Raw genomic sequence first — 12,799 nt, 5'->3', positions numbered from 1 at the left:
AATATGTTGAAAGTGTCCATACTTTTTAAAAAGGATCGAAACTTTTTTTAAAGATATGTAATTTATGTTTCAATATTTTTTAAGTATGTTTCATGTTTTCCACCTACAATATTAATTTAATAATTTCATTTGCACAAAAAATTAGTTGATTGTGTTGATATTTTATAAAATAATATTAAGAATTTTTAATTTAACAATAATATATACCGTAACGTAAAAAATTAATCATTAGACGCCTATAATTACTAAATTAATATCTTAAAACTCACTCAAATGTATATGTACACATAGAAGCAAATATGGAATAATTAATGAAAATATACATACAATATAATCACACCAAAATTTAAATACACAAGAATGTTCAAATAATGTACCGACAAACAAAATTAATCCGATGAAAAAGGGTTGTTTCTAACGAAGTCCGGAACATTAGAGGCCTTCAACAAATTTTCCAAATACTCTCGTATGTTTCCGCCTTTTTCTGAGGACATACATAAATAATTTCAATTATCAAACTAATGAGGTGCAATTTTACTAACAATAAATTAAATTCGCATAAGCATGAATAAATTTGTGTCATACCTAGAGCTTTGTCGTTCGAATGGGAAGCAGCGTCAAAGGTATGTGGACATATGTAATTGTATTTCTATATAAACACATAAGTTGTTAAAATAATCAATGTCTGAACACCTGTTCAACTGATCAGAAACATATTGCATAAATGCAACCTACCGGATTATAAATCATTTTTTCCGCTGAATCATCGACCAAAAGTGTATTTAGCTCGTTAAAATCTGGACACGCGTTCCAAACATCATTGAGATCTTTACAATAGGTAACAGAATCGTATGTTTTGCATTTTTTTTGATCCTGTTCACAAACAGTCGAACATAAATATGTAGGAATCATAGACAAGGAAAAGTCAGCAAACTGTAATGACATTCATCTTACCCACACGAATAGAAAATGCTCGGAAAATACAGGTAGTTTCTCAAGTACACGGTCGACGTTATGCCTGAGATTGTAATCAAGATTGAATGTTAACATTCAAATGTATATTAACGATTTTGACTACAGTAATTCAATTGCCTCAAACATGTTCTAACCTCATCTTTGAAGACCAAAGGGCAACAACAAAATTGTCGACACAAATTGCATAAATTCAAATAATCCTCTTCTGAGGACAACATCTACAACATGAAGAAAATGAGATTAAAGTTCTACGCTTATATGTTAAATAATGGATACAAAAGAATAGAATTAAAACCTGCCGGCAGTCTTGGGATGTAGGCAAGGACACCATTGAGATCAAAATTAAAAGTTTTCTTGAAGGCGGCGTTGCAGACACGATATACTTGTTTGGATCATCATCTTCATCATCATCGTCATCATCATCATCATCGTCATCTTCATCGTCAGCTTCATCTTCTGCGACCGATTGGTTGTCCACATCTGTTAAAAGAAAATAAAATAAAGTTCAGAACGTGTAAATGTTAAGAAACATAGATAATGAATTACCTAACTCGTTTGATGTCGTTGACGTAATTCGTTACGCAACATGGAGACTTCACGTTGCAATGATGAAATATCGGATCGCATTCCACTCACAAGGGAATCAATATGCTCCCGAAAATTGACCATGTATTCCATCACGGTCTTAATTGTGACATCCTCTGCAACTGTTGCTTCTTCCATCATTGCGTCTCCACTTGGTTGCTCTTCTTCATGGCCAACGGGGTCCATTTCCTCCCTCTCTTGATCTAATCCGACCTCCTTGACACGCTTCCAACCGAGTTTTTCAACAAAATCATATCCCGCTTTTTTAATAAATACCATGTCAATCTTGCGGGTTAATCGAACAGGGGCGTCATGCGAAAAATCAACTTCCTTCTTCTTCAACAGATGGGTGATGACACATCCATATGGTAGTGTAGTTGAAATTGTTGCTCCCTTTGTGACCATATATACAATTGTATTAAATATGAGTTTTGCAATGTTTGGAGCCGTTTTGGATTTATACTTTGCTATCCACCAATAATCGCTGTCTCGAAGCGTTGAATGTTTTCCCCCACTAGGCCGGATATACCATGTGAGCATTTTGTGAAACACTCTCGAATCTACATCGAGGTGAATTGGGCTATTTCTAGTAACCCGTTTAATTGTAGACCAATCTACACCATTTTCATCTGAATCCCCTGTATTCGCTACACCTAAACCCTCCGCAATAGTTTCTGGAGATATATATATATCCTTCCCCATGACATGTGTATTAATTCCTATTATATTAGTCTTATTAGGCTCGTGCTGTAAGGAAGCATTGTTGTAGAAGACTCTAACTAGGTTGGGATAATATCTTGGTTCTACACCAAGGAATTCAAGCCAACCCCAAGATGTAAATGTGGATTTAAAACTAAATGCATATTTATCATCAAACAAGAAACCCAGGTCAATGACACGTTCGGGACGAATCTTCCTTACTTTAAAACTCGTCTGCCATCTTTGTTTCTCCATGTCGGATCTAAAGTTCAGAGTTTCGAAGGACCTGATTTCCTCAGAAGAATCGTTTGTTACAGAAGGAGGTGGTTGAGAAGAACTGGGTTGAGAAGAGCTTTGAGAAAGACCTCGCTTCTGACGCTGACGTTTTGGAGCCATTTTGGTTGGATGCTACCCCTATTACAATGGAACACAAACACATTCAGGATAAAAACTCCAATATAGAAATCAATCAAACCCATAAAATATCGATAAATTTACCTGAATATCTGATCGTCACTTATGATAACGGTAGAAGGAAGAAAGAGGAGAGGAAGATCTGCCTGCTTGCATTTATGTTTAGGGTTTCTCGATTAAGAGTACTATATAAACGGTGGAAAACACTTGATATTTAAATTAGTATCGACACAAAATATATTAGTGTCGACACATTATTTAGACATATTCTCTCATAAAACCGGTATAATTGTACCGGTTAGATTAAAAATTACATATTACATTATACTTTTGGGTTCGATGATTTTGGGATCGACACTTTTTTATATGGATCGACACTTTATGGGTGCACCTTGTTTTTAATTCATTCTGGGAAAAAAATATCGACACAAACTATATTAGTGTCGACACATTATTTAGACTTATTCTCTCATAAAACCGTATAATTGTACCGGTTAGATTGAAAAATTACATATTACATTATACTTTTGGGTTCGATGATTTTGGGATCGACACTTTTTATATATGGATCGACACTTTATTGATGCACCTTGTAAAATTCATTCTGGAAAAAAATATCGACACAAACTATATTAGTGTCGACACATTATTTAGACTTATTCTCTCATAAAACCGGTATAATTGTACCGGTTAGATTAAAAAATTACATATTACATTATACTTTTGGTTCGATGATTTTGGGATCGACACTTTTTATATATGGATCGACACTTTATGGGTGCACCTTGTTTTTAATTCATTCTGGGAATAAATATCGACACAAACTATATTAGTGTCGACACATTATTTAGACTTATTCTCTCATAAAACCGTATAATTGTACCGGTTAGATTGAAAAATTACATATTACATTATACTTTTGGGTTCGATGATTTTGGGATCGACACTTTTTTATATATGGATCGACACTTTATTGATGCACCTTGTAAAAATTCATTCTGGAAAAAAATATCGACACAAACTATATTAGTGTCGACACATTATTTAGACTTATTCTCTCATAAAACCAGTATAATTGTACCGGTTAGATTAAAAAATTACATATTACATTATACTTTTGGGTTCGATGATTTTGGGATCGACACTTTTATATATGGATCGACACTTTATGGGTGCACCTTGTTTTTAATTCATTCTGGGAAAAAAATATCGACACAAACTATATTAGTGTCGACACATTATTTAGACTTATTCTCTCATAAAACCGGTATAATTGTACCGGTTAGATTGAAAAATTACATATTACATTATACTTTTGGGTTCGATGATTTTGGGATCGACACTTTTTATATATGGATCGACACTTTATTGATGCACCTTGTAAAAATTCATTCTGGAAAAAAAATATCGACACAAACTATATTAGTGTCGACACATTATTTAGACTTATTCTCTCATAAAACCGGTATAATTGTACCGGTTAGATTAAAAAATTACATATTACATTATACTTTTGGGTTCGATGATTTTGGGATCGACACTTTTTTATATATGGATCGACACTTTATTGATGCACCTTGTAAAAATTCATTCTGGAAAAAAATATCGACACAAACTATATTAGTATCGACATGACCCTTAATGTGTATAAGAAACATGTACAACAACATACTGCTAACTTTTCTCATCTCATTCATAATTATATTCACATAAAAAATATAAATCGTATACAAAATTATAAATCGTATACAAAATTATAAATCTTATACAAAATTAACTCGACATTTACATCATTGCATCCTTTTGTTATTCTTATGTAATATTGCGGCTTTTGTTATCTCCTGTCTTCGTTCATTTTGATTGTGGCTTACGAGATCATTTAATACTCGCGATCGATCCCAGTCTCCAACAACCTATATTCAAATTGTCAGAACGTTAAGTATTGTCAACTACAGCATTCAATCTACGACTTTTAACAATTTTACCACAAACAATTTTTTCTATCCACTTACAAAATCACCAGTTGCCCCTGTAGAACCGATCGATTCCATCCACATCATCACATACATGCCGCAATCATATCTGTTACAAAATTTGAAAACCACACATGTCAATTATGATGAATACTGCATAAATTAAGCTTTCTATTTGTGATAACATCTCATACCCATTCAATTGCTTATTCTTCTTATGCTCCACAAATTTGAAGTTTTTCAAGGGATACTTTCCTAGAGATCCACATGACTCAACCCAAATGCGTTTCTTATTATAAGAATCTAATATTTTAATCTGCATTAAAATAGAAGAAGTTATGCACCCAAAAAATTATGCATTATAATTTACATAATGTCCTTTCATACATACATACATACATACCAATCTCTTAGCATCCTTCACTCTCTGTTTAGCTGCTTCAGTTGTAAACATACTATCATATATTGTTACAACATGATCTACCATATCCAACACCAACAGATACCAGTGTGAATTATGGTAGTTTATTGTGATCATTATCTGCAACAATTTCACACCCAATTTGACAAAATTCAACATTCTATATCCGAAAACATCATTTGCAATTGGTATGGTGTCTTACCTTCTCACAGTCCGTGAATTTCACATAGTTATCCAATATGACACCCCAGAAGGTAGAAATATTCTCAACACTTTCTTTATTGTTGGCTTCCAACGCCTGTTGCTGTAATTACGCAACAAACATTATTAATTTACCGTCTATAACACTACTTTTCAATATTTATTAATTTAACTCACCACTAAGAGGTATGGAAGGTAGCCAATCCTCCGGTGTGACTTTTGAGAATCGTAGCATATGGTCCAGGCGAGCAAATCGATAACCTAACAAAATTAATTACACAATCAGAACATATTCAATAAGTTTTATTTATTTTCTACTTTCTACTTACCACACCGCCAACCCATTCTGTAGGCTTCAACGTTGCAACGTCGTATACAGTAGCGAATTGATTTCCCATTGATATTACAGAATATCTGTATGAATCATTAGGATTAATATCTTGTCATGAAATATTTAAATATCACTCACAAAACAATATATTTCACTTACCCCGATTCTAACTCGCTATTCCATAAATAATCACAAATTGCAGCTTCGATGTCATCAATTCCAGTTGGAATGTCCGCTTTTTCAACCTACAATTTTGCATACAAATTTTTGTCACAACAACATAATAAAAATCAAATTAAGTATTCTTTTATTAAACTTACCTTCTGCTTCTTCTTCTGGGGTGCAGGACATTCCGAATCCAAAACTGCTGCTATGACACTCTCCGGTGTATAAAGCACATTGGGCCTCTCCTTCCTCCTCATTTCTTCCATCTCTTCTTCTTCCTCCTCCCTCTTTTCTTCTTCATATTTTTTCAGTTCATCGTACTTTTTTTCTACATAGCTCTTCATATCTTTTATTTCACCCTTCAATTGAGCTCCTTCATCCGAGTATTTATCAACCACCCCCTTCACCCCCGTAAGTTCACTCCTCAAATCAACAACCTCCTTCACCACTCCCTCAAATTTTTCTCCCGTCACCATCTTAATATCACCCCTTAACACCGAAACTTCTTTCACCACTTCACCCCTCAACACCTCTACTTCTTTCACCACTCCATCTATTTTTCCTTCCACTACCCCCTTATGCCTCTCGAGTTTCTCTACGACTTGATCAAGTTTCTCTTCGACTCTTGATTGTCTTTGCATGATTTCAAATTGGATTTTTTTGATATCAGCCAATTCAGACATCAAAATGTCGAAGTTACTCTGTTTTGCTTCACCGTCGTCCCACTCACCTTCATCCCCCAATACAACCATCCCTCCTTTCTTCTCCTCTGCCTCCACTGCCTCCTCTACATCCTTGCCAATAACCTTCAAAAATTAAATTACAATATTAAGACATTGATTATATTCTTAATATTATTTAATTACATTTATTACCATTTCTTGCTTCTTCCCTCTATCCAACTTCAACTTCACCATCACTCTAACCACCTCTTCCTTCCCCCATGCACGGATGCGTGCCACTCCGGTTCTTTCATAAGCCGGCACTGCCTCACAGCCCGACCAAAAATCGAACAGTGCAACCTGCATTTATAATAAAATTAGAATTTTTATATAAAAACACAAAAAGTGATTCAACTCATTTACCTCTAAGATTGCTATGCACCCTTGAGGTATCTCTGGCTGCCCTTTTTAAAGGTGATAATTGATTCAATCAATCTCGAATGGATATATTCAGCCCAATTGAATTCACCCTTCAAGCCTTCATCGCAAATGAGCTTCATATATTCCTTGTTCGTTGACGTATCACCCGTTGGACAAAGAAATATACCGACAAGGTACAATAGAACTCGGGCCTTCAGCTCATCCCCCAAGTAAGATCCACTTTGATATCCTCTTCAACTTCAGTATATGTCACCTTATGATTCAAACCATATTTGGAGGCAAGTGCTTTCCAGTTCTTACTCCTACAGACTTCTATAACACTTTTGCCTTTGTTTTGTACCCCCAATACGGCTGCAGCAGTCGATACCCCCAGAGGGAATGAATAATCACCATACTTAGCCATACATTGACTGACGTCAAATTGTGCCATCAAGGATCGACACAATTCCCTCCGAATAGGTCGATCCCTTACTCCGATCAACGATCCAAAACCTATTTCTCCCAGCACATTCAACTGACCCTTCTCCTTAAGGTGTTTAATTAATAAATTCACCCTTTTAATGCTGCATCTTGTCGAAACTTCCTACATTTTTTAACAATATATAATGTTATAGTTCTTATATATTTTGTATCAACGTATTTACAAGTTTAATGAATACCTTATTTTCATGTGCTTTCCTCCGTTCTTTGTATTCTTTACTATCATTCCTTGACTGTGTGATGTAAGGTTCCTTTTCAGCATCACTCATTGAATTCCATTTGGACCTCACATCTTTTTTCACCTAATATTAAACATAAACGTTTCTTAATCAATACATTAACACTAAATACTAATACTACTCAATGTCAATTTCATTTTACATACCGAACCGCTCTGTGTGCCATCTCCCTTCATCCTTTTGCATTCGGCCATACTGTTAACATTTAAAATTTGTAATCAATTTAAAGTTTATCGATACTTTAATCCAATTACCATTTCAACAATAATAACAAAAAGACATTGATACTTACTAGAAGTACATATATCCACCCTTTGGTTGCTTTCGAGTCTCGGCCTCAATTTCAAAGTCATCTGCTCCACCAACAATTTTCCAACCCATTGACTCCATTTTTCCTTCATATATCAGTTTACGCAAATCAAATTATTTTGTTACATACACTTTTCAATATACAAATATAGATAACTACTCTTGTGGTAAAACGGTTTTCTTCAAAAGAATTTGAATGGCCACACCAAAATGTGTCGGCACATTTATACAACCTATAATATCATTTTCTACCTATAATATTTAATAAAAGTATCGACATTTATCGTTTTCCTTGAATATCTATTTCTACCTGCAATCGGTCCCAAATGCTTCCTTACTCCAAAACCCCAAACACACATAAAAAACCCTATCGCGATTACTGTAATAATAAAAAATTAGGGTTTCGACAACATACTTTTCGATTCGACTGCAGCAACAAACAAACAAACTTCGCTTTAGAAACGCCTTCTGAAATGCAGCAACAATTACTCTTCGATTTCAAAAACTCGTCCGTTCTATCTATTTTCAGAGGATATTTAGCTTATATTTTCATCGGATATGTTATTTATATTTAATCGATACAAATACAAAAGTGTCGATACTTTATGTCAGGTGTCGATACTTTCGAAAGGATAATTACCTATTTCTTTGAAAGTGTCGATAATTTATTACACGTACTTACGAAAGTATCGACACTTTCAATATATCCGGTATCATTTTACCGTTTTTATCATTTTGATACCGGTTTTATCATATTTTTACCTGTTATATCGTTGTGGATCGATATTTGTTTTTAAAGTATCGACACATTATAGGCGCTATAACTGCTTCTCTTTTAAATTCACAAAGTGTCGATCCTTATATAACGTATCGACACTTTTAATTTTACCGGTTTTATCATTTTGTTACCGGTTTTATCATATTTTTACCTGGTATATCGTTTTGGATCGATATATTTCTTAAAAGTATCGACACTTTTTAGGATTTAAAACTGCTTTTAAAGTTATGTAATTTATGTTTCAATTTATTTAATAGTGTTTTATGTTTTCCACCTACAATATTAATTTAATAATTTAATTTACACAAAATTTTATTTGATTGTTTTGATATTTTATAAATATTATTTAGAATTTAAATTTAACAATATTAACCAAATATAATAATAAATATGTTTTCAACAGTGAAATAAGTATGGACACTTTTATAAAAATGATATACTTTTTTGAAAGTTATGTAATTTATGTTTCAATTTTTTTAATAGTGTTTCATGTTTTCCACCTACAATATTAATTTAATAATTTCATTTACACAAAAAATTATTTGATTGTTTTGATATTTTATAAAATATTATTTAGATTTTAAATTTAACATATTAACTAAAGATAATAAATATATTTTCACAGTGAAATAAGTATGGACACTTTTATAAAAAGGATAGATAATTTACAATATAACAGGTAAAAATATGACAAAACCAGATTCATTATGACAAAACCGGTAAAATTTACTTGATATGTTAAAAGTATGGACACTTTTATAAAAAGTATAGATACTTACCGATAACCAAAGTTTACCGGTTACCAAATTTTTTAATAGTTTTTCATATTTTCTACCTAAAACATTATTAGTTGTCAACATAATAGGTACCGCTAAACCGAATTTATTAAATACATTTTAATGTATCCGGTAATGCTGTATATTAGCCGTATATTAACCCGCCTTTCCTGAGACATTCCCCATATAAGTTACAAAAAATATAATAATAACTGTAGAATAATAAATGTTTAAACAAACAAAATCCGATATGAACACCAGAAACTGTTGTCATATAATGCAAAGACTCCTACGTTAGCCAAAATTCTCTAGTCTTTGGTCAATCCGAAGTGCTCTTGTAGATTACCGGAAACCCCAAAGCAAATTTAAAAGAAAAAGAGATTATTTTTATTAAAATTTTACTTGAAAAAAAAAAGTGTTCTTTCTCACATCAGTTGAGAAAACAAAACTTGAGAATTATTTTCTTTGCCTGCAAAGGAATTGTTTTTTCTGGTGTTTACCTATACAGAAACCAGGTTTGTTTCTTAAATTAGCTTCATTTCGATTTTTCAATGTTTTCTTCATGTTGATTTTCAGTTTATATTCATTGAACATTGGGGGTTTTATTCTGTCTCTTGTCTTTGCTTTAAATGGATGTTTGGGGTTAGACTTTAATTGCATTAATAGCTTTAGATTCTGGGATTTTTCAGGTTTGGGTTTTGTTTACTTTCTCCAAAATTTCTGGGTTTTAGTTCATGTATCAAGTTTTCAGCTTATGACGGTTAAAAAAACTTAATTTAGATAAAATATTCTTCTTATGCAAATTACAAGTTGGACAAAGTCAAATGCTTGATAGTAACTTCTCTTCAGAAGGCAGATACCATGGTAGCTTGGTTATAATGTATATTTGATTAATTATTAACATTTTTAATGTTGCTTTAACTAATTGTTCATCTTTATGCATCATATCTTCTACTTTTTTTATATACTTTATTTTCTCTCTCTTCGATGATTTGTTGTTATTTTATTGCTTTTCTGCATGTGATCTTTCTCCATTTTCTTCTGCATGTATTAATGGGTTTTTTGTTCTAACAGCTGTACAATGGTAGAATTTGGGATGTGTATATAAAGGGAAAGGCCTTGACCGAATTTCTACGGCACTTTTTGGTTCCATTCAAACACAATTTTGCTTTGAAATTTGTTTGTTTTGATTCTATGATAAGGTCCTAACAATGGTGCCATCGAAATTGGAGAAGAAGTATGTGTTTCCCGTTGTGATAAGTTCTCTTGTATGCGCTTTTGTTCTTGTCACTTCCTTGAACATGGGGCTCGTTTCTTCGGTTAACAAGATCAACTCAATCTTCCCCATTTCTATGAATCAAAGGAAATCGGAATATGTTGAATTGAAGGTCGAGCCAGATACACCTCCGCCTCCACCTCCTGGTCCGACGTTAACTCGTTTTGCTTATTTGGTTTCTGGTTCGAAAGGTGATCTGGAATTGCTTTGGAGAACCCTTCATGCCCTGTATCATCCACGGAATGAATATGTGGTTCATTTGGACCTTGAGGCGCCTCCAGAGGAAAGAATGGCGCTCGCTTCTCGAATCGATAACCATACTATTTTCTCTAGAATAGGGAATGTTTATATGATCACTAAGGCTAATATGGTTACTTACAGAGGGCCAACAATGGTTGCTAATACACTCCATGCTTGTGCCATTCTTCTTAAGAGAAATAAAGATTGGGATTGGTTTATCAATCTCAGTGCATCGGATTATCCTTTAGTGACTCAAGATGGTTAGTTTCTATCATATGCCTTTATTCTTGGGGTAGTGGATCTTCTTTCGAGTTTCGAGTTGTTCTATTCTGCACAAGCAACTGTTGATCGATTAGTTTGTGATTTACAGATCTTATTTATGCGTTTACGAATTTAAGCCGGGACCTTAATTTTATTGAGCCCACAAGCAATCTTGGTTGGAAAGCGTAAGATCTCTCTCGTTCCTTCCCAATTCGGAAAATCCTTACATGTCTAAAATATGTTTTGCCTGTTGTTTTTGCAGGGGTCAAAGAGCTATGCCTTTGATTGTAGATCCTGGACTCTATTTGTCAACAAAGTCTGATATATATCCGGCTACACCGCGAAGAGCATTGCCTACAGCATTTAAATTATTCACTGGTTTGCTACTGTCTTAGCCTGATTTTATTTAATCTCTGCTCTTAATTCTTTGCATCTCTAGCTGTTTAATCTTGTAGGCTTATTAGATTATTGTACCGGATCTCGTATGAAGACCGGTAATCCTTCTTTTTTAATCTAAAATCGAATATTTGAAGCTGTGGGGTGTGTTTGAGTTAAATTAGTTACAGATAGGCTCATCAGGCTACCCCTGCTGAAACATAATGGAAACATATTTGCATCGACTTACCATGCAGCTGGATCGATCCTTGTTCTCAAAGAAATATATCGTTTTGTCTGAAAACCACGTGTATGTTTTAAAATACCTTCCTCTATTGCAGGTTCGGCATGGATGGTTCTGTCACGTTCATTCGTGGAATTCTGTGTTTGGGGTTGGGATAACCTACCAAGAACACTACTCATGTACTACACAAACTTTGTCTCCTCCCCTGAAGGCTACTTTCAGACAGTTGTATGCAATGTTCCGGAGTTCGCAAAGACGGTTGTCAACCATGATATGCATTATATTTCGTGGGATACTCCCCCGAAACAACACCCGCACATCCTTAACATTAACGATACGGATAAGATTATTAGAAGTAATGCACCATTTGCCCGGAAATTCATACACAATGATCCTGTCTTGGATAAGATTGATGCGGATTTGCTTGGCAGGGAAAACAGAAGCTTCACTCCGGGTTCTTGGTGTTCCGGCAAACCGACATGTTCAGAAGTTGGGGACTTGAACAAGATCAGACCAGGTCCAGGAGCTCAAAGGCTTAACCAACTTGTAACTAGGTTAGTTATGAAGGCTAATAATGGTCGAGGTCAGTGTAGATAGGTCCTAATGGAGAATTAACGAGGCATACAATAGATTAAGCATTTGTATCAAATAGAACTTCAATAAGAGCACTGGTAATTTGGCCTGTGATTTGAATAGTTTTGGATTTGGTTAGAAGAATTTCGGTTCAAGTTCGGGTCATCATCCTCTCTACGAAGATTGGAATATTTATAATAGCTTCATCCAGAAATGGTGGACTGTGATGGTTCAGAAAATTAAATATTCTTGCTAAAAAAATGAGTATGAACTATAAGCATTACAAAATATACAAGAGGATTTGTCTCTTTTTTTTTTCCTTTTGAATTGTTTTACATATATTGCATCTGTATAATCTACGGCCAAAAATGTTTTTTCTTT

The 12,799-nt window shown here is 33.9% G+C and overlaps 1 protein-coding gene across 1 annotated transcript; it reads left to right on the top strand.

Annotated features, from left to right (window-relative positions):
- The first annotated feature begins 10,548 nt into the window (after positions 1-10,548).
- On the top strand, positions 10,549-12,496 carry LOC120163854 (beta-glucuronosyltransferase GlcAT14B-like). Its single transcript, XM_039173673.1, has 4 exons — positions 10,549-11,225; positions 11,336-11,411; positions 11,489-11,604; positions 11,943-12,496. The coding sequence occupies exons 1-4, from the start codon at positions 10,661-10,663 to the stop codon at positions 12,440-12,442; spliced, it is 1,257 nt and encodes a 418-aa protein (XP_039029604.1). The 5' UTR covers positions 10,549-10,660; the 3' UTR covers positions 12,443-12,496.
- The last annotated feature ends 303 nt before the right edge of the window (positions 12,497-12,799 follow it).

The sequence above is a fragment of the Hibiscus syriacus genome, unplaced genomic scaffold, assembly GCF_006381635.1.
Source record: "Hibiscus syriacus cultivar Baekdansim isolate YM2019G1 unplaced genomic scaffold, ASM638163v2 tig00111498_pilon, whole genome shotgun sequence".
Lineage (NCBI taxonomy): Eukaryota > Viridiplantae > Streptophyta > Magnoliopsida > Malvales > Malvaceae > Hibiscus > Hibiscus syriacus.
Note: the sequence above shows the minus strand (reverse complement) of the source record. Positions and strands in the feature narration are given on the sequence as shown.

Excerpts from the sequence above, each read along its gene's own strand:
- LOC120163854 (XM_039173673.1), top strand. The coding sequence starts at position 10,661 with ATGGTGCCATCGAAATTGGAGAAGAAGTATGTGTTTCCCGTTGTGATA. Across the intron at positions 11,226-11,335 it reads TCCTTTAGTGACTCAAGATG|ATCTTATTTATGCGTTTACG; the intron begins GTTAGTTTCTAT and ends TGTGATTTACAG. Across the intron at positions 11,605-11,942 it reads AGCATTTAAATTATTCACTG|GTTCGGCATGGATGGTTCTG; the intron begins GTTTGCTACTGT and ends CCTCTATTGCAG.